Raw genomic sequence first — 22,500 nt, forward strand, 5'->3', positions numbered from 1 at the left:
TTATCAATCAACTGGTGTTCCATTACAAAGGTGACTGTATTTACGGACTGAATGGAACATAATCAAATGCATCTGTTTATAGATACTGTGTACCATATATCTCACATCCCACGGCATTGAGTTACAGCATATAAGAGGACTTCAATAATAATGGACTTCAGTTGGTCTTGTGCGGTCTTAAGGGACAAAAGCAGGTTGGGGAGTGACACCTGGGTAACTGACTGACTCTGCTCTGGTATTCCAGGAATGAACAGAAATGGAATGGGAGTCTGCTTGAGTCGACAGCAGAGAAAGAACCTGGGGGGGGGGGGGGGGGCTGGGTGTCTTCCCTTTGCCCTTGAGACATTGTTAACCCACACAGAGAGGGATAAAAGGAGGGCTCCACGGCATGCCACAGGAATACAGTGGCAACACAGAGCCCTTTTAAAAAAAATAAGCCAGTGGCAGAGAAAATGCTTTTGAGTGCTAGATACACACACACACACACACACTCGCACACACACTGTCACTGGCAAAGTCAACCTGATCTGTGAAGCGATTCTTTATTTTGACACACGAAAGGAATATCAAGACAATAGTAGTCATCTACCCAGTGTCCCCCCCCCCCCCCCTTCAGCCCAAACACACACACACATGCACACAAACACACACACACATGCACACAAACACACACACACATGCACACAAACACACACACACATGCACACAAACACACACACACATGCACACAAACACACACACACATGCACACAAACACACACACACATGCACACAAACACACACACACATACACACAAACACACACACACATGCACACAAACACACACACACATGCACACAAACACACACATGCACACAAACACACACACACATGCACACAAACACACACATGCACACAAACACACACACACATGCACACAAACACACACACACATGCACACAAACACACACACACATGCACACAAACACACACACACATGCACACAAACACACACACACATACACACAAACACACACACACATACACACAAACACACACACACATGCACACAAACACACACACACATGCACACAAACACACACACACATGCACACAAACACACACACACATGCACAAAAACACACACACACATACACACCAGTCCTTCACTCTGCACATAAAACATTCACGGACTTTCACTATCATACAGAACAGCGAACCGCACACAGTAGGAGGAAACGGCAATTAGCAGAAGCAGAATCGCCTTCATCCCACCCCCCCACCTCACTCTGAGAGAAAGTGGAATAGAACATTATGTCCAATATTCCAATATGTGGTTTAATGTTCTGCATTTCTCATTAGTGGGTCACTTTGATACTAAATGTATGATTCTAGGTAATGACTGTATGATATCTGTACTGTCCCTGGGCATAAAAAAAAAAAGGTTTGGTTCCTGTTGGTTGTCAGTTGAGGCCATGGGTCGGTAGGGAATTTTTTTTTTTTTTTTTTTTTTTTTCCAGTGGCAGTAAGGGATAGGTAGAAAATCAATCCCACCAGGATTTCGCGAGGTTTTTTGAGACTGTTGCGACCTAAAATGCCTGGATGGAAGTTGCGGTGATTTTAGCTGTTTCTTGTGGAGAAATTGCGGGAGGAAGTGAAAATTGCAAAAATAGTTTAAATTTAGGGCAATTAAGGTTAGTAAGACCAAAATCACACTGATAATCTTGATGCTTATTAAAAAGGATAATCAAAGGTAAACAGTAAGGATTACAGAAAATAAAAGTAGGCCTACTTTATTTGTGAAAATGCTTTGACTGAGGTCATTCACAAAGCATTATAGTAGAACTGTCCAAAAAAGACAGTCACCTAAAGAGATGGCATCATGTCATATGTTTCAATACATTCATATATTTTGTAATTCATATTAAGTTCATATCTTTTTAATAATTCATAGTCTGTGGCCTGCATAATTACTAATAGCCAAGTAAGTATCTAGTAATTTCATATTGATTTAAACTATTTGACTACACTTCTGTTTAATGTCATTACATTAGTGGTGTACGTCTAATTGACTGCCTGCCCCTTTAAGGACGTGAGAGTAGCCTAAGTACATTTCTGAGTGGATTGGAAGGCTTGCATCTCACTGTGTTCGGCTACGAGTGTAAATCACTTTTTGCATAGTGCATTACGATATGTGGATGCAATTGGGAATGTCTTCTATGTCATTAGTTAAAATAAATGTTAAAAAAAAACACTCGAATGAAATCATTATTGGATCATAGAAGAGGTAAATGTCTTGCAATTTTATTAATTTCTATGATTTTGGTAGCACTACTCAAACTAAGCCCACAAGCTAGCAAACATGACATAAGCTAAAAGGACATATCCAGGTAAACGTTTGCCAATGGGTTGCATAGCCTACTCAAAAATCAGTAAACCAAGTAGGCCTTAATTAACTTACTTTCATAGCCTAGGTAGGTTAGCAACACCAGGTTGAGAGATGCAAGTAAGCAGATCATTAACGTTAGCCTTCTATTTATTGTCATCAAAACTGTAGAGGAACGAACACGTTAGGGCAGTCTTTGGTGTCATATGCAAAAGGTGCAGAAGTAAGTGTGCCATCTGGCTCAATATTCTGCGCGAGGGACTGTTGTGGTAGGTGAAATTTCACGGTGAAACTACGATGATTGGTCAAATTTGCGAAAAAGTTGCGGTGTTTGGACAAAATTGCGAGTGCCTTGGTAAGTGACGAAAACAATCGTCTTCGTGAACAGCTGTGCATAGGCTACTTTGTAAAAGAGAGAATACGCTCATCCCTATACATAACGCAAGGGGTAATTAATGTAATTATAGTTAGCCTTTTATTTGTGGATTTATTTAATATATTTAGTGTTATTTCTTCCCCAAGCTCATAAAATAAATTTGGGTCGCACATAAATTGACAGGGTCGGTCGGAAACCGGAACCCAATAATTTTTTTTTTTATGCCCTGTGTATATCTGTGTGTGACTATTTAGAGATAAGCGGGAATATTATGACTTTGCAGTGTTTCACTGTTCTGCATGGCTGCGTTAGTAGCTATCTGCTTCGGATTGCCAGGTTGCCACTAATCAGGGTCTGATTTCGTGTAGTCCACGTGAGATGGGATGACCAACTATTTCCTTGTCTAGTTAGAGCAGCTGATGGATCTTTAGGTGAAGTCATGCTGTCTCCCTTGATGCGCATCATTGTAAATAAACTCTGTTCCTGATTTTTCATACTATTGGTCTTACTGGGTCTCTATTAAATCTATGGTATCAAAATTACCATCAACTCGCACACACACACACCTTTCCATATCATGTTCGTTTTAAGATCTCATTAGTCAGCCACACTCAACCACCAACCAAAGGTTGTGCACTTTCCAGCAATCTCAAAAATATTACCCCATTCATGGATTCATTCACACACAAAAGACAGGATTCATGTAGCCAGAACCACCATCAGGATTTGTGAAGTAGAAGCACATACTAACACACACACACACACACACACACACACACACAGAAAGAGAGAGAGCAAAATGGAAAGAGATAGAGACACACACACAGAAAGAGAGAGAGCAAGATGGAAAGAGATAGAGACAGATAGAAAGAGCAGGAGTGAGAACACACAGAGAAAGAGAGAGAAATCATGAGAAAGAGACAGAGAGCGAGAGAAGAGATCCCTCCACCTCGAGGCTGGTGCTTAAGTGAAATAAGCTAACATAAAGATAGGCATGAAGCCCCAGAGAGACAAGCCTCATTCTGCCTCAGGAACTGGCTCGTCCTGCTCCGCCAAATGACCGATCTGATCCCTCTGACCGATCTGAATGCCTAAAAAGGTCCCAGCAAAGCCATGAAAAACACAGCCTGTACCTTGCTATAACATCTATTTATTTAAGGATAAATTAGCATTGATGGAAAGAGCTGCGCTAAGCAGCAGACCTTCCGACTCCAGCAAGCAGAGAGTGGCCTGACTCTGTGGTCTGTAATGGGAGCCTCTGAAGTGAAACCTCTGACTCTTAATATATTTTGTGGGAGATGGAAAGGATGCAAATAGAAGATGCTTTTACCGACGCAGGGATCAAGGCCAAGTTGAAAGAAACCATGACCATGGACACATTCCGCGGAGATGAAAAAATAACGCCTGGATATTTGCTCAGAGAGAGAAGGGATTTAAGGAGTCTACAGAGCCCTGAAAAGACCCTCTTTCTTGTTCACCATTTGCGTGTCATTTAGATGGCTGATTAGATGCCAGTTCATGTTTTTTTCAAGCTGGCACAGCTTTCTCCAGAGACAGTCAGCTGGGGGAAAAAAACTGTGTGGGGCACAAGACAGAGATACAAAGAACTTGCTGTAAGTTTCCAGAGACCAAGCCAAAGCACTTCAGCCCTCACAACAACTCTTCCCGGCAACAAACAGCGGTGAACCTCCCTCCCTCTCTCTCTCTTATTCACTCGCGCTTGCGAGGGGCTGCTCACGGCAAGAGAGAAGGCGATCACAAGATCAGACTCCACAAACATACAGTACATAGACAACATACAAGACAGGCCAGAGGCCAGCAACACTCGGAAACAACAAACAGCAAGCACTCACAGTATCTATTCTGTATTTTAAGCGTGACTACCAGCCTAGCCAACAAGGCACCAAACCATATTCATTTGCTGCTGCTCATGAGTCCTGAACCATTATAATACCCTACACTACACTACTTTTTATTTATTTTTAATATAAAATATAAAATATTATATTGATCCCCAGGGGAAATTGTAAGTGCTACCTACCCAGGGCCAGTGGTCCGCTCCACCAGATCAAAGTGACACATGCATTTGTATAAATGAGTCAATGAAATGCTCCATGGCTGTTAGTAAGTATATATCTAAGCAGGAAAAAGAGAGCCGCGCAGTTGTCCAATTTGCCATGAACTCACACAGTCGGATCCTCCTGACCTTGCCGCTTCTTGCCAGTCCAGAGGGGAAAAAATAGAAGGGAAACAACGGCAGCCAAACACAGGCACGGACAGAAGGGCTGCCAAAGGACAGGTGGCACCCCGACATGGCCACTCACATCTCTCTGGAGCTGCTCTGCTGCTCTGCACCACCCCCTCCCTCCTCCTCCTCCTCCACCTCCAACATCTCGCCCCCTCTCTCCTCCACCCCCAACTACTCGCCCTGGGTCTAGCGCCAACGGCCCATCTTGAGCCGGCCCATCTGCTCACGGAGCGGGCGCCCTCTTCGCGCGTGCACGCCACTGCCGCTGATGAGCTGGCCTTGCGTGCGTGCATATACACACACATGCACACGCACACACACACACACACACACACACACATACATACATACATAAGCACACATGCAAACAAAATCCTACTCTCTCAGCACTCTCTCTCTCTCTCTCTCTCTCTCTCACACACACACACACACACACACACACACACACTCTCACCACTCCTTGGCAGGCTCTCTACTCTCCATCCCTGAACAGCCGTGGTCAGGATCCGGGAGATTAGGGAACTGAAACCACTGCCACACTGTTGTTTGCTAAATGTCAGTGTACACTTCCTCCACAGAGAAAGAGGCTGGGCCATAGAGGCCACTAGAGTGTTCTAGAAGTATTACAGCATCTGAATGAAAGCGAGAGAAACAGAGAGAGAGAGACAGAGAGAGAGAGAGAGAGAGAGGGCATATGTGTGTATGTATGAGAATAAGAGTCTGTGGGTGTGTGTGTGTGTGTGTGTGTGTGTGTGTGTGTGTGTGTGTGTGTGGACTGTTCTGGGCTACAGAGCATCAGGAACTACCTCACAATGTGGCACGTAGGAGGCTTGGAGACGGATAACGTCGTAAAAATCACGGCGTCCGGAGACCTTTCCAACAACACGGCCTCGCTAGCAAGCGCCTGACAAAACAAATAGCCAGTCTAGTCGATTGAGAAATTTACAGTCAGGGTCTGAACAATCAATGTGCTGTTGTGGGACGTGTGTTGCACTAAGGACTAAGGAGACTGCTGGACAGCAATGGAAAAAAGTCAAAGCGACTTCTCGCGCCAACGTTTTCTGCGCTCTTGCGTCACTCCCACAGAATCATAAACAACAAAGGCCAGGCAGGCCGTGGCTCGGAGGGACGAGGGTGTTTTCCCCTCTCCTCCTCTGACGAGGGAGGACTGCTCCCCAGCTGCAACTTCACGCTGAATGACCTCATGCCTGCCTGTGCTGCCACTGACGCTATCGCAGCCGTGGAGAGACGAGAAAGTGCGCTCGAGTGTGCTTTTTTTTTAACTAGGCTCGACAAATAATACAAGGCTTTTCACAATGCACTGGTAACGTCCCCTGAGGGGGAGGAAGCACATAGTTGACGGCCGATCTCAGTGCCTGGCAACACATACACACTCCTAGAGGTACGCTATTTTGTCCTCTCTCTCTCTCTCTCTCTCTCTCTCTCTCTCTCTGTCTCTTTCTCACTCTCTCTCACACACACACACACACACACACACACACACACACACACACACACACACACACACACAAGTGTGCCCATGGAAGCTTTAGCCAATTGTCCACTTTGAGGTTCAAAGACGGAAATGCCAGAACTCTGGAGTTCAACTGAATGTCAGACTGCCGGGGTACAACCTCATTCTATTATCTCCAGACACAAAGCTTCACAGATATATGATACAGGTACATTCATGCTTAAGATATGATGTTCTATAGCTACAAGGTCCCACAAGGTCATCTGTACCTAATATCACCAAAAGTGCTCATAGTTGTGGCCTGTGTGCTTAAACTAGATTAATCAGCTTTAATAGAGGAGATAGCATCTAGAACCTCAATCAGTGACCTCACACACTCACTTGATCAGTTCCGTTCTTATGGCCATCTGACCATGGAAACTTCTTCATATAGTGTTAACCTCACTGTCTTGAGAGCTGAGAGCTCACATACAGTTGACCGCAGAAGGTTTGTCCTGTCCTAAAAGCAGCAGCCTTCCTCTTGCACTCGCCACACTGTGGGCACTTGAGATTACTCATAACCTGTGCTGTCAGCCACAGAGTTCTGGGAAATGTGACAAGAACAGCCTCCCCCACCTCACTTCCCCCCACAGCTGCACTGTGAAGACAGGCGCCGCACTCCCCTTACCCCAACTACCAGCTCCATCCCTTAACACAGCAAGGTATGATACTTTACCACTGAATTTAACCAGCTTCATCTTCACACCCCTGTGAACAATGAAGCAGTACATTCATAGTTCGAGCTCAAGTCAGCTATAGCTGCATCAACACCAAAAATACTGTATGGATGCATACCCAATTCCATTTAAAGGATGACACTATGTCCAGGTGGCTGAACATAATGCATGCAGATAAGGCAAAATGGAGGAATGTCACACCTTAAGGTGTTGACTGCCACTGTTAATGCCATACTAAATAAATATGCACCTTCACGCGTAGAAGTATGCTCAACCTCTGACACTGACAACAAAAGGTAAACAAGAGATTCACACAAATCACTGGGCACAGCATTTGAACACACCTCCACTGTACACAGATCAGGTATGATCATGGAGTGGGTATTACGTTAACAACCTTTGACCCATTTTAAACAGCAGCAGGCTACAGTCATAGAAAACTGCGATGATAACACAGTTAGTCTATTTTTTTATGAAAAAAAGAAGTGATTTCTGCATCAATGATCAAGTGCCTCAAGGCGACCAAGTATAGACACCAAGTTCACACCGTCAAAATCAAAGGCCAGATTCTAAAAATAGTCGAAACCACTCCAACAGAAGCCGACATCAATTATCTGTCTGCCAGCAGACAAGACATATTTTGACAGAGATAAATACCGGCTCCCTCTGTAAACGACCCTGATCTCAGAGGCCGCTGTTTCTTCTCGCTGTTTCTTCTCAAACGGAACGTTTCCTGCTCGCAGGCACCAACGCAGAGTAGCAACCTGGTGCGAGAAAGGAGAAACTCGGACACACAACCCACAGAAGAGGGGAGAGCCTGTGTTTTCCTCTGAAGCCCTTGAGCAGTGGGTTACCTTCACCAGGAGTCTATGTAAGGCTCCAGTCAGAGACATAGGTGTCCAGAACTCACCTCACCAAAGTGTGTTATTTATTATACATACAGCACAACTGCATCAATAGGCAAATAAGTGTACACACGTGTATCAGTGCTTTACCATTTACTGATAGGAGGATAAACTATGGGAACATATCCTCAATGGAATGATAATGACTGGATTATAAACACTGCACTAAATGACCCAGTAACAATATAGCAATATAGTTATCCCTGCAGAACAGAGCATGAGTCATTTTGACCTTTGTCCCTATCCTCTAAGAGAGAGAGAGAAAAAGAGAGAGAGAGAGAGAGAGAGGGAGAGAGAGAGAGAGAGAGTGGGTGTTTGGTTGCTTGAGTTTGCTTGCTGGCTCACCGAGGCTGTCTTTACAGTGACTGAGACAGCTGGCTCAAAGAGGATAACTACCATTGCCATGGAAACCAGAATCTAAACACACCATCTCAGTGCTATGTGGTCATCTGCTGTTGAGAGCGCCCCGTTAAAAGAAAAAAAAGTCCCTTTCTCCAGAATTCTGATGCCAGTGCAGTTGTTCATAGTCTGCTGATCAACAGGATAGGGTAAGTGATAGTTCTTAAAATCCAGATCTAAAAATACAGTGGAATGTTCAGGTAGGCTTTATCAGCTAAATAAGTTGACACGTCAGAAGGAAAGATAGCAAAAAATATGAGGAATTGAGGTTACTTTTAAATTATGATAACCTCAGACGATCAGGTATCTACCCCGATAGCGGATGTGATAAACTCGATTGCTTGTCTGTGACCTTTATGAAAATAACAGTCAGGTCCTGTTTGCTGAGGCACATTAGACAGTAGACCTCTGAAGACACCATCCTTGGGCAACTGTCTGTCCAAACAGTGAGCCAGCCGGATCGGGTCCTGAGAGACCTTAAGAGATGCCTGCAGGCGGAGCGATAACCTCTGGGGTCAAACCATTTCAACTGATCTGACGTAACAAACTGAGAAACCACTTCTGCTTCCTGTCCCTTGTTGGCAGTCCATGCTCTCTCTCTCTCTGACACCGTTATCGGCCTCAGGGCCCATAGGGCTTGTAGTGGAGGCCGCGCCTATCTTTTGGGTGTTTTCTACTTGACAGTTTGACTTTCCCCTCCTTCACTGCCAAGGCCCTGTTCCTATTCCTGTCTTGTGAGGCCCAGCTCTGCCCCTTCTTTGCCTGGCCTGGCCTGGCCCCTGCACTGATTGGCCTGGCCTGGTTCTGTCTCGCCCAACCCATGGCTGACAGGCACACACCTAGGCCTGGGTCAACTGCATGACACCTGGGTAAACCGAGTCACCCAAGAAAGATCAACTGGTGCTATTTGTATCAAACAGAGCATAAAGTTCAGAGGGAGACTTACACACAGGGGTCACAAACACATTAATAGGTGCATGACATTGACTGTGTAGGGATGATGTCAGAACATGCATTTAATAGTTGGAGAGATTTAACAATTAGAGAGAAGATCAGGAAATTGGCAGTACAATCAATATCAGGTGTTATTTAAGGACATATGGTTTTCATGATAGTGCCATGGTATTAGATTCAATAAAATAAAAAAAATAATAATTATAATATACTATTGTATTGACTTTATGTATTTTATTACCAGTGAATGCCCTATAAATGCAGTCATTCCACTGTGATTTGCAGGCCTTAAATACAATAGAAGCAACCCATTTCCTGTGACTGAGTTGACAAAAGCAATATGCAGGAGAGGGACATTTGGGGCACTCTGGTTAAAACGAACATGGCTGCTCTGACCACTTGTGGCTCTTATAATAAGGTCAATAAATCGTTTGACTATGATTTGAGCTTGTGTGGATGATGTGCGTCATAAGCATGGGTTTGTTTCCTACCCCTTTCCATTACTCACACTTAAACTTGGAATGGCATCGGATACATATGACTGCTTCGTACACGCGCGCGCGCGAAATAAGCTTTAAATATAGTAGTGCATTTGCTATATGCATTCATGGAGTAGGCCTATTCTGAATGCAGATAAATCATGCGTTAAGCTGAAAGTTTTGCTGTATTATACGTAAAACTATGCTCTGGCTGTCGTGACGACGATGTATCAAATGGAGAAAAGACGCATAGTCAATACAGATCTATTATCGTTAGGCTATTATTATCTATAATATTATTATCGATATCTGGAAATACAACAATCAATGGCCTCTTAATGCGCACGAATGACAGGTTGTGCATAACATTATTAGTCTAATCAATGCCCACTAAATAGCTTTCCTTGTGTTTCTTCTTTGCATTGACACCTAAACATTACGATAACTGACAATAATGCATGGCTAAAACTCACCTTGTTACCTGCGTGTCTCCATCCTACTGTTAACACTTAAAGAAAATGCCAGGTGTCGGTCGAAAAAATCAAATCACAAAAGAATAAAGGCCAATGGAAAAGTCCAACTGATCTCCAAAATCGACGCTCAAACGGGAAGATCCGGAAACTGCATACCCTACAGTTGAGAGACTGCGTGCGTAAACGTAGATATGTCCACTAAAAGTCCGAACGCGACGACATGGATGTGGAGTAGGTATGATATTTTGAGTCTCGAAAACTCAATGATCCAACGACCGTAGCAATCTGAGCGCTGCAGAACTATAACCACGACTCCTGTCAGAGAGAAAGTTTCTTGTCTTCGCTCGGCTGCGCTCACACAGAACTGAGTTTTTCCAAGAGCATCGGTTCTGATGTCAGCAATAACGTGAGGTTCAGGAAATGATGACGCTGGAAGGTAGGCTCCAGTCGGCTCCATGAACCTAGTAGATTTTGCTGCCCTCCAAAGGACAGTCCCTTCAGTGCGTGTTCCTGTAGTAAGTGAAGCACACCAGCCAATTGATGTGTAGGGCTATAAATATTTTCAGATAGAGAAATACATTTTTAGTGTTATAAGCTTTTCAAACTTAAATATATATATACATATAACCGTAGTAGGCTTTAATTAGTTCGGTATGATAGACTAAGGGATTTTTCCTAACCGATTATTCCTTCACGTTGCGTATAGGCTACATGTAGGTCTATTTTCTTAATGTTTTCATAAACAGGATTTTGGCTAGTCATCGGCATTTCCTGGAATGCCCTAAATGTATTTTACACTTTTTTTCATTGACTGATGCAGAGTGCAGTCTGCAGTAGTTCGGCTAAGGGCTGTTGCTTCCAAATACACAAACGCGTTACCATCATTTTTGTCCCTATATTCTTTCCATTGTCTATCCGGGAAATACGGAAGTGTCAAGTGCATCAAAGTTCAATCGCATTTAGTTTTCTGCCAGGCTGGTTAAAGATCACCGAGCATACATTTCAGTGGCCTACCCGTGTTTCTGTTGTACTACTGAAGGTTTGTTTCTTGTAGCCTCCAAGATTTATTGCCTGGTAGTCATGGAGAGAGTAAGAGTTGTTTCGGGGCATCTTACTTCACCTAAAGAGATAATTGGTCAGCCAGTGCTTGAGCTATCACCGTGCGCGGTGTCGATAGCTAATCAAGATGACATTGTTGTGGTTCATGGATTGCGCACAGCAATAGGAAGAGCGAAACGAGGGTCATTCAAAGTAAGATACGCTATGGTCTTGCATTAACCACCTATAACCATGTTATTAGTGTTGCCATTGAATGTCCTTCTGTTCTGATTCATACAGTAGGCTACAAGCAGTTGTCGGCAATTGCATTTTCTGCAGGCATGTGATAAATAGTATTAAAACTATGCAGAGTGAGTAAAAGCCAGAAGCCATTTTAATTGTCCAACTTTACTTTAGGTGTCCTAATTACACTGCTATAATAAAGGGCGTACTGACACGCCAGCTAATACGCACATATCTTGTAACATTGTTGGCCTACTTATTGATAAATTATAGCCCTTTTTACACGAAATAGTAGTCACAACACCTGGGCCTGCCATATATTTAATGTCAAAATGACTGTTGTGAAAAAGGTTCATTGCCAAACATGTAACAGTTAATTACAAGGTACTTTAGGACATGTAATATGCTATGGCATTGATGGATCCAGGAACTTGATTTTTTACCTGTATTAATGGTGCTTTATGGGTTGGCTGTTTCAGGATACAACTCCAGACGAGCTCCTCAGCACTGTCATGACAGCCGTCTTAAAGGATGTTGAGTTGTCACCTGGCAAATTGGGTGACATATGTGTTGGTGAGACAACTACTGCACTACACAAGTTATTTATTAGGAGTACAATAGGCCTATTTTGTGATGCATTGATGGTTGTATCTGATGTATTTGACTCTATGTTCTCTTAAGGGAATGTATTGCAGCCAGGAGCAGGTGCACTAGTTGCGAGGATAGCCCAGTTTCTGAGGTAAGAATTTGCTGGGCTACCAATGCAAGCATACCACTATGTGAAGTGACATGGTGTCTGATATCTACTTAATTCTTCTTTTAAGTGGGATCCCCGAGACTGTGTCAGTCTACACTGTAAACAGACAGTGTTCATCTGGACTTCAGGCACTATTCAATATTGCTGGTGGGACTATTTTCAAATATTAAAATTGAGTCTTTATTCTTAACATTTTATGCTCTGAGAACATGTGCAATTTAAACAAAGAACTATACATTCCTATTACACTCAATTAACAGGAGGAATTCGAAATGGATCTTATGACTTTGGGCTTGCGTGTGGGTATGTTTTCTCCAGTACATTATAAGAAAGGCCAAGCCACCACCTTGCAAAAAACACTATTATTTTCAGTCAGAGACATTTTAACAGTCAGATAAATTAAGATTTCAAGACCACCAGCCACTGCTTTCATTAAGGGTACAGGACACTGTCCTAGATTGTGGTTTAGGTGATGGCAGATTATTGGATCAGTGAGTTTTGTTTTATTTAGGACATTAGGCATTTAAATTATGTCTGGGGATTTCTAAGACCCATAATCTACAGTTTGTACTCGGCTTGAACATATGTTTTTGTGAATATACTTCTGTGGCTTTTCTCCGAATCCCTGACTCCTCCTTGCTTGTTTGTGTGCAGCATGGAGAGCATGTCACTGCGTTCTGTTGGGAATCCTGGAGACGTGAGCTCCAGGCTCATGGACAATGAAAAGGCTCGTGACTGCATCGTCCCTATGGGGTAAGGGCACAGTAACTGCTCATTGTTCTTTTGTGGATCTCCACGAGGAAAATCAATATTCAGTGCAAGGACCTTTTTTCAGACATCTAAATGTACTGAAAAAAGGCAAGCCTAAGATGTTTGGAAAGCACTTTTTTTAGCACACATTTTTGAGGAAGAACAAAATGTCATTGGACAAAGATTGTTACAGAGAGAGGCTGGATTGACAACATTGTTAATGTTAGCCTGCTTTGCCTACAAAACTCACATTGATATCTAAAACCATACTCATTGTGACATGCAAATTTAATGGGGAGTATTGTTTTTACTAATGATTCAACTGGAAAGTCCTGAAAACAACTGGTCATTGTTTGTGCACATTTTTTTGCAGAATTACTTCGGAGAATGTGGCAGAGCGGTTTGGCATCACTAGAGAGAAACAGGATGCTTTTGCCTTCAGCTCTCAGCAAAAGTAAGGCGGCCATTTAATAGACACTGATACACTTTTCAGTCAAGCATACCAGAGAAATGTTTCTACACTCTGTAGACTTTTATGGGTGTTGTTTTTTTTATGATGGCAGAACATTGTTGTGAGTCTGCAGTAATAATCCCTGAGATGAAACAATGACTCTTTTCTGTTATCAAATAGGGCTGCGGCGGCCCAAAAGCAAGGTTTGTTTGATTCAGAGATTGTTCCGGTCATCACCAAGTTTGTGGACGACAGCGGATCAGAGCGCGCCATCACTGTCACCAAGGATGACGGCGTTCGGCCGGGCACTACACTGGAGGGGCTGGCCAAACTCAGACCGGCGTTCAAACCCGATGGGAGCACCACCGCTGGTCAGTGTGGCATGCTCATCACCTTTCCCGTTAAAGACAAAACATGTAGCTTTTGTTTACTAAAGTATGGTACAATGCAACTTGGGTCCTATAATACATATTGTCCTGCGTTGGTTCTAAGCTATTTTACACAGTCTATGGTTCTGAGGTATTAGCCTCGGACTGGATCAATTTCCAAGAGGTCTTAACCAGCAGTTAAATGAAACTATTTTCGACTGGATGGAGATCAGTTTCTGTGGGACTGTGTCCAAACGGGTTTGCCAAAGCCCAGCCTCTTGGGTTCATCTGATTCCCAGGAAGTTACTGTTATGCGGCTTGAGATGGTGTTCGGGATCTCATCCCCTACAGGCAATACCATTCCTGGATTTTTTTTTAAAATTTTGAACAGATTTAAAGAATCTGTTTTATCTATACAATTTCATTGTTTTGTTTTAATCTCTGGTTTGTTTTAATCTCTAGTTTATATTGTTTCATGATGCTGATATGGCATTAAACTAAAGCTGCTACTACTACAGGTAACGCCAGCCAGGTGAGTGACGGCGCAGCCGCAGTGTTGGTGGGGCGGCGTTCGGCTGTGGAGGCCCTGGGCCTGCCCGTGTTGGGGGTCCTCCGGGCCAGTGCCGTGGTAGGGGTGCCCCCAGACGTGATGGGCATCGGACCTGCCTATGCCATCCCGGCTGCCTTGGAACAAGCAGGTGAAACACAGACGTCCGAGTCCTTTTTCTGTACATTACAGGGGATTTCTCTCCTAAAAGGGTCTATTTGTTTTATTTTTTAGTTAAAACATTCCAAAAAGATGAAGAAACAACATAATGTTTTCACATAATGTAAAAAATGCCAGCCAGCCAGCACGAGGCTGTCTCTCTTGTCATACCATTCCTTACCTGGTGTGCCACTGTATTAAATAGCAGACTCCTGTCACAAATGTACTGTAAAGTGCTGTGGACATCGGCGCCGACATGAGTGCAGTGCACTCCGCGTTTGACATTGAATTACTGAGACAACATTGTTCTCAATACAACCCCGCACACCAGCGCAGGTGGCAGCAGAGTTCTACACTGATGTACAGGGGTTGTATTGAGAAAAATAGGGTCTAAGAAATCGAATGTCGGCGCCGGTCTCCACCATGCTTAATGGTCCATTCTAGACCAATAAATTGTCAATTTCTACAGAATGTCACACACAGCCCCTTTAAGTTAATGTGGTCAGTTGGAATGAGCAGACAAAGCCTCATCACACTCAGTATAAAAAATCACCTCTTCACTGACTAGATTTAGGGCACCATTGAAGAACAATTCATCTTTTCGTCAGCTGCACAAGTATGAATGTTCCATTTTTGCAACAGTATGCAAATGTTAATCAATTTTGTTACTCTTACTCTTACTCTTTCTTAGGTTTGACAGTGGATGATATTGATGTGTATGAGATTAATGAAGCATTTGCAAGTCAGGTAAGACATTGTTAAAAAGTTTCAGATGAGTGTGTGTGTGTGTCATCTGCACTATCGGACTGCACTAACCGTCCTTGCGTCCATTTTATTAGAATTCAAACATCAAAACTTCTGGTGGTATTCCATTGGTGTCATTCAAAGCCTTGTGTGTCTGTCTACCATGTGTTGCTCCAGGCGGTCTACTGTGTGGAGAAGCTGGGCATTCCCCTGGAAAAGGTGAACCCTAACGGAGGAGCCATCGCCCTTGGCCACCCTCTGGGTTGCACGGGGGCCCGTCAGGTTGTCACCCTGCTGAACGAGCTCAAACGCAGGGGCCGCAGGTGAGACACTGTTGGTCACACTCCGCTGAGAAGGCTTGTTCTTTTCAGCCCAAGTATTTTGTAGTGAATGTTACTCTATGGACTTCTCTCACTGTTTCCAAGTTTCCACATGGAGTTTTCCCTGCATAAATTCAGAGAAATGCTGTGATGATAACAACAGAACCCTTGAAGGTGTTCTCCAAAAGAGCCCTTCATAAGGGCTTTCTCAGTTTCGTCTTGCTTTTATCAGCTGTTATAGGCTTGTAGATCACACTTTCAAAATTTTTATGACATTAGTCATTTGCATGAGAGCACCTGTTTAATAACTGTTATATAAAAACTATGAATGGAATTTTACTAATGTTGTATAATTCTGACGTTAAGGTTCGAGGTAGATCAGGAGAGTTGTTTGATGACATTGTGTGCCCTCTTTCAGGGGCTATGGTGTTGTGTCCATGTGTATCGGCACAGGGATGGGGGCAGCTGCCGTCTTTGAATATCCTGGACCATGATGGCCAGCACTCTAGGAGCTGGATGTGTCCTCTATGGAAAGACTGAGCAATTGTGATGATACAGTCACAGCACCCCTCATGGCTATATCTGCAATACGCCTGCATTAACACTAGCATAGATTTGGATGTTGCTATGGAGGTACATCTTCCTGGCAATGTCAAGTAAATTTGACATGATGCATTTCATTGTAATATGGAAATGAACCATGATTGATTCTGCAAATGCATTTAACAGATGACGTAAAAACCTTTCAGATTGCTTTGGAATGCAACATTCACTTTAAGTGCCTCCACTTGTAAGTCATTAATATCAAAGATGTACATGACTAAACTGGATAAATATGACTTAATAGATATGCTAACAAATTCAGGGATGATTTAAGACTTCAAATTCACCAAATGAGACTGAATTGTTATGGGAAGTGAGTTTGTGTCATTTGCCTTGGCTACGAGCATCTCTTAAGGTCCAGATGGAAAGGTTTGAGTTTCACGCATCTGTGGCGTTCCAGCCTTGATGCCTGCCAGGACAGAACCATGGAAGGCAGGCAGATCGCTGGCCCAGCCACTGTCTTTTATTTGTCCTAAATAACCATTACATGTTTCAGTTCATTTCAATCTTATTGAGCTAGACTTTTTGTCAATTTATGAGAAGAATGTTTGTCAATTTTATAAAAATCATGACTAATAGTAATCATTAAAGATAATAAAACAAATTGATGTAATGTTGTAACATGTATTAAATATTAGATGCTGTTTGTACAACATTCTGACATGTAAGTGCATACACGCAAGAAATGAAAAGGCCACTGTACCACACCTGCTACTGTAATGCAAGGCACAAACTATTGATCTGGAAATGCATACTGAAAAGGGCTGATGGAGAGTCTCAGACCAAATCGATTTTTGTGCTGCTTTATGCATCCAGACATCAAAATAAATCAATACTATCTGTGCTGTGCTGAGTATCCTTTGGACCAGTGGTCTCCAGCAGCAGCAGCAGCGGTCGGCTGGCTACTTCATGTATCTCTCGTCGTGCGAGCCTCTTCCCTGCACCTGCAGGACGAGTTGCGGCTCCCTCAGCTTCCCCCTCACTGTCACAGTGGCCTTGTACTCCTCCGGGTTGCTGTGGGAAACAGGCCTGCTGTGTGAAGGCTGAAGTGATTGTAAGCATTCCTTATTAGTTTAGCTTTAGAGTCGACAGATAATAACTGCAAAGAATATAATGGATGCACAGGACTGACATTTCATGATGCTAAGTCTAACTGGAAGCAATGCACCATGAAATGAGAGTAGTACACAGCAGTAATGGGAAGAGCTCAGTGCTACGTGGAGGTGGTGTTGTAGTGAGTGAGAGGTGAGAAGTGGGGTACCTGGCCGTGAAGCTCAGCTGTAAGACCTGCTGGTTCTCTAGTGGCCGCAGTACTCCTCTGTCTGGGCTGAGTTGAAACGTGCTGCTCCCACCATCACTTTCTGCAGTCATAGAGTCCACTGATCACTAACAGCCTCTACCTTACCATGCCACATAAAGTGATGCTTACTGCATATTACACTGAGGTACTGTATGTTTAAACTGCACCCACAGTGCTCTTATGATTGAAAGGACAAACACAAATATCATCTTCCTTTGTCTGAGAATCTCATTCTAATGAAAGTTAAACTCACATCATTATTGTTTTATGTTCTGTTAACATGAGGGGATTGTGGTGCTTGGGGTGATTGTAAGCTAATAACACCCATATCTGTTTATAGAGCAGCAATTGTCCCATAGTGCTATTTTTCACATTTCTCCACAGCTTGCAGGATGACAGCATTGTGCCAAAACTCTCTTTCCCATGATGCCTTTGGTTACCTATGGCTGCACTCCAATAGCAGCAGGAGCTTCCTCTGGTGTTGAGGTGCAGCTCCTGCACCTGAGTCTGTCCCACATAGCACGTCCCAAAGTCCACCTTGCTGCTGGACACATGCAGCGAGGGCACCGACAGACAGGCAACCAGGGGCACAGCCTACGCAGAGGGGAACAGATGCAGTAACAGTAGGTGAGACAATCAAAGGCAGGTTAAGTCACTATAAATATCCTATACATATATGACGTACACAGTAAATGTTCAAAGAAATGGGCTGATAGCCTATAGGATTTCTGGAAAGGTTAAATGCTATTATTTAAACACACCATGCTATGTCTCACTTGCTTTAAATACAAATATCTGCTAAATGGCTAGAGTCTGATATTTAGTGGTATAGTCTTCCACTGCTGTGGGACCGTATTGCAATGCCCAATGCCCTACAATGCCTAATTGTAAATCCACACAACATACAAAATAAAATATAACACAAAAGTTATAATGAAAACTAAGAGACGTCCACAGTACATTGGTGCAGTGACCAACTCTAGAGGACGAGTGAGTGAGTGTGTGATGGGACAGACCTGTTGGCTGTTGTTGCTGTACTCCACCACAAGTTTCTGCTGGAACTGCAGCTTGGTCTCTCCAGAGTCGCCTCGCAGCACAGACACGGAGGGCGGGAGCTCCTCGCATGGCCTCTCCAGATAGGCCAGGAGAGACAGCGAGCTGTGGAATGCCACTTTCACCTACCAATCAAACCCACCGAAAAAAAAACTTTCAGAAAACCATTGTTAGGGCTGGTTGGCCATGAATATAAGGATGGAACAAAGTCCTAGACTAGGAGAGAGCTTCAGTGAAAATCTCCCTCAATAAAGACTTTGAGGCTAGGACTAGACTCAATCCATACAGTATATGGGAAACTACAATCTTAACAAACAATATCTATTTAATACAAACTATGACCACGAATCTTTCAGATACAGAATGATTTCCGCTGCATTGGCCAGAGCTTTGCTCAACACAAGCAGCAAACATGGCACAAGCCATAATGGGTTTTAGAGCACAGCAGAGCTGGTGTCACATTGTATCTAAAAGGCCCACCAGGAGGCGGCAGGAGAGAGTCCCGCCCCTCAGTAGCCGCCCAGCACACCTGCATGTTGTCCTGCGGCCGCAGCAGCAGTGGCTGGCTCTCGGCGGAGCTGTGGCTATGGTCATGGCTGTGTCCGGTGGAGGTCCTGCCCCGGCCTGGAGGCTGCGTCTGTGGCTGCGGCTGTAGCACGGTGAAAGGTGGCTGGGTGCTCAGTCGGAAGGCCAGCGCCATCTCCGTGGTGTTCCTCAGTCTCAGTGACCGCACCACCACCGTCTCCTGCTTCACTGAGAGCTGAGGCAGAGAAAGCAAAAAATGAAATAAATAAAAATGCCATGTCCCCCCCCCAAAAAAAAAATCCTATCCAGTCAGATGCAGGCAGGTGGTGCCTCTCGGGTGTGTGTTTTCATGTTAACGCTGCAAGTGCTCTTTGATCGATGGATCTAAGTGGTCAGGAAAAATCCCATTTGGCATTCATGTAGGGTATCATGTTAAAACACCTTTACTTGATAAAACAAACTTAATTTCCCCCTGGGCCACCACACACATCTTTTCCATCTATGACATACTCATGCCCATTAGTTAAGTAGTGAGTTGAATTTTTCATTAACAGACTTCAGTACTCGATAACTTATCTCTGGGGCAAGATGAACAGCTTTCATATTCCAGCCACATAACGCCGACCAGTTTCCATTTTGCGATAGGCTTCCTCAAAGGGCACTTTATCTTTTTTCATCTAGCCAGATCTGTGGTGACATTAATCTGTAGTGATATATGCGTTTGATTTTAGGCTGATAGCAGTGGAAGCGTTGGTGTTTTTAGACCAAAAGAGGGTTTTCTTTTGAGGTGGTTTCTCCACTGGCACCCCTATCAAACGCACCGTCTCTTTGGGGTCTTCTTCTATCAAATCGCTCGCCACGGTCTGGAACACCAGCACATCCTCGTCCTCATCCATCTGCACGGAGAGACTACACACACACACACAGACACACACACACACACACACACACACACACACACACACACACACACACACACACACACACACACACAGACACACACACACACACACACACACACACACACACACACACACACACACACACACACACACACACACACACACACACAGTACATACACACACAAGCACACAAAAGAACACATACACAAGACAAATTAATACAACAATACAAACACACAAAACCATAAACCATGCACACACACATACACTCACACACACACACACTGGGAGAGATCCAAATTGAGCGACAGAATCTATTAAATTAGTACAGCGATGCATCAAAGACTTGCTGCTGAAAATATATGCGTTGTTAGGAATAACAAAACCTAGTCAAAACAAAGTCATTCTCAAATCTCATTCTCATTCCCAAGATCAATTCCAAACTACCAATTTACTGTCAACGCCAAACTGCCAATTTCATGCAGCCAGAATTAGGGCCCTAGGAGAACAGAGCATTTGCATAGCATGGATAACAAGGCCAGCATCTGGCCCAGTCTAGTCCAGTCCCTCACATGGCCGGTCTGACGGAGGCGTGGAGCTCCAGGTGCAGAGGGTCCACCTTATGTCCCTGTGGCCGCTCCACCTTCCCAGGGATACACGCCGCCATCTAAACCAAGACAGGACAAACGCTAAAAATTAGCACTTTATTGATGTATATCGGTCAGTATCAGAAAGGGCAGTAGGTCACTATGGTGCCTCAGTAAAGTACTACCATAGTTCTTTTTTTGCACTAGGTTTTATGATTTTACGTAAACAAATAGCTAAAGATAACACAAACTGATAAATTAGGATGGCTGACAAAAACAAATAGCCACTCTCAACTTTCCCTGAACCAGGAATTCCCACTAGTACATGTCTCAGGACAGGCAAATGCCTGAGGTGAGAGTTAAGACAGGTACTGGCAGCCGCAGATGGTCTGTGTGTGTGTTTGTGTCTGTGTGCTACCTTGGAGTCCAGACTCATGAAGCCGAGAGCGAAGCCTTCACACCTGGCATCACCGGACGACCCAGAGAACGTCAGAGGGGTGAAGGACACATGCATGGTGATACTGCCTCCTGCTGGCACTACCTGGAATAACATGATGGCAATATATCTCCGTGTCCTCATTTCCTATGGTTCCTAGGAGTCAGTTTCCGTCCATGGGTGTCAGTGTCAGTTCAGTCCTGAGTTGTTGGGGATACATACCATCTGTTGTGGAGTGATGCAGTATGGGTAATCAGAAGGGTTGCCCTCATGCGGCCTGATGAGCACAGTGAAGAGCTTCCTCTGTGGAGCTTTGAGGTCCAGAGACATCCTCTCCTCCTCATCCTCCTCCAGCTCCTCTGGTCTCTCTCCGTCCCCCTGCCAGTCACACAGGACCAGGTTCATAAGATGATGGAAAACACCAGAAGAAGACATGGAGGCCCCTACTCTCAAGGGCAATGTCAGAGGAAGTGGTAAAGAGGAATGTAGGTATTGTATTTTATAAAGTCCTGCACTAGGTCTGATTTTTGACTGATACATAATAACTGGCATCATGACTAAAAGGTGGCTACGGGCGACACAACTCACAGAGCAGGTCCTCGGGCAGGAGCAGGTCTCCTCTGTGCTGGCGGTGTGGCTCTGCCTCTGGCCCCAGGGTGGAAGGAGGCTATCGCCGGAGGAGGGAGGGCATCCCACCACCTCGTTCCCGTCTCTGTCCTTCAGGGGGAAGGGCTCTCCATACGCCACCAGCAGATCCACCAGCTTACGGTCACCCTGCGTGCGGTTAAACGTCTCCCAGTCCAGGCGGATATCTAACAGCAGGTAGACACCTTCCTGAATCCTGAATTTCCCCTTGGGGATCAATAAAGTATCTATCTATCTATCTATCTATCTATCTATCTATCTATCTATCTATCTACCTTACAGCCACCCAGGTCCAACAGGAGGACAACAACCCCTCTATAACAACTCTATAACTGTAAATAAACCAACGTATAGTTCTGAAATATAAAGATCTATCAATATGTAGCCACATGCTTTACAACAGTCTGATGTAATACACATCATTTACAGTAAATGTCACTAACTACACACTTGCTCATACATAAGAAAATATCAAATTAATTCCTGACAACATTAGCAATAAATCTTAAGTACTCTGCTAGACTAGAAAGACCACAGCAAAAAAAGGGTTTTACACAGTCATTAGGCATGTCACTTTCGCCTACAGCACTAAGCTATTCTCTATCATTCTAAAGATATTTATCATGGAACTAAATTACCCAACAGCAGGTCTTACCATAAGGGCTGGTGTTGTTCAAGCGC

The 22,500-nt window shown here is 44.0% G+C and overlaps 3 protein-coding genes across 5 annotated transcripts in view; 1 reads left to right on the top strand and 2 right to left on the bottom strand.

The window, feature by feature from the left end:
• map3k22 (mitogen-activated protein kinase kinase kinase 22) overlaps nucleotides 1-10,771 on the bottom strand; it is a 55,222-nt gene extending 44,451 nt beyond the window's left edge. The window contains exon 1 of the mRNA XM_076290592.1: nucleotides 10,391-10,771. The gene's annotated coding sequence lies outside the window, so the exon portion shown is untranslated. The remainder of the gene's footprint in view (nucleotides 1-10,390) is intronic.
• Nucleotides 10,772-11,297: 526 nt separating this feature from the next.
• On the top strand, nucleotides 11,298-17,210 carry acaa1 (acetyl-CoA acyltransferase 1). Of its 2 annotated transcripts, none has more exons than XM_076290597.1 (12): nucleotides 11,298-11,429; nucleotides 12,151-12,244; nucleotides 12,353-12,410; nucleotides 12,496-12,575; nucleotides 12,689-12,731; nucleotides 13,083-13,181; nucleotides 13,552-13,632; nucleotides 13,810-14,000; nucleotides 14,516-14,695; nucleotides 15,395-15,450; nucleotides 15,625-15,770; nucleotides 16,186-17,210. In XM_076290597.1, exons 2-12 carry the CDS (start codon nucleotides 12,184-12,186, stop codon nucleotides 16,259-16,261), a joined length of 1,071 nt encoding a protein of 356 aa, XP_076146712.1. In that variant the 5' UTR covers nucleotides 11,298-11,429; nucleotides 12,151-12,183; the 3' UTR covers nucleotides 16,262-17,210. The 2 variants fall into 2 exon arrangements, with proteins under 2 accessions (XP_076146712.1, XP_076146711.1); XM_076290596.1 differs by having other exon boundaries at nucleotides 11,315-11,641.
• Nucleotides 16,981-22,500, bottom strand: part of dlec1 (DLEC1 cilia and flagella associated protein) — a 30,366-nt gene continuing 24,846 nt past the window's right edge. Inside the window, exons 28-38 of one of the 2 annotated variants that reach the window (XM_076290593.1) lie at nucleotides 22,475-22,500; nucleotides 21,763-21,986; nucleotides 21,397-21,552; nucleotides 21,157-21,279; nucleotides 20,724-20,818; nucleotides 20,070-20,157; nucleotides 19,253-19,483; nucleotides 18,687-18,848; nucleotides 18,111-18,264; nucleotides 17,632-17,731; nucleotides 16,981-17,384 (exon numbers count right to left, since the gene is read on the bottom strand). The exon at nucleotides 22,475-22,500 is cut by the window's right edge and continues 45 nt beyond it. In XM_076290593.1, the coding sequence (XP_076146708.1) occupies nucleotides 17,273-17,384; nucleotides 17,632-17,731; nucleotides 18,111-18,264; nucleotides 18,687-18,848; nucleotides 19,253-19,483; nucleotides 20,070-20,157; nucleotides 20,724-20,818; nucleotides 21,157-21,279; nucleotides 21,397-21,552; nucleotides 21,763-21,986; nucleotides 22,475-22,500 (1,471 nt within the window). In that variant the 3' untranslated portion in view covers nucleotides 16,981-17,272. Of the gene's footprint in view, nucleotides 17,414-17,631; nucleotides 17,732-18,110; nucleotides 18,265-18,686; nucleotides 18,849-19,252; nucleotides 19,484-20,069; nucleotides 20,158-20,723; nucleotides 20,819-21,156; nucleotides 21,280-21,396; nucleotides 21,553-21,762; nucleotides 21,987-22,474 lie in introns of both variants that reach the window. The other variant, XM_076290594.1, reaches the window with a different exon arrangement.

This window comes from Alosa pseudoharengus, unplaced genomic scaffold (genome assembly GCF_046254945.1).
Source record: "Alosa pseudoharengus isolate Yale_2024_CS ecotype anadromous, Long Island Sound unplaced genomic scaffold, YU_APseudo_1.1 YU_APseudo_1.1_scf_18, whole genome shotgun sequence".
NCBI classification, from domain to species: Eukaryota; Metazoa; Chordata; class Actinopteri; order Clupeiformes; family Clupeidae; genus Alosa; species Alosa pseudoharengus.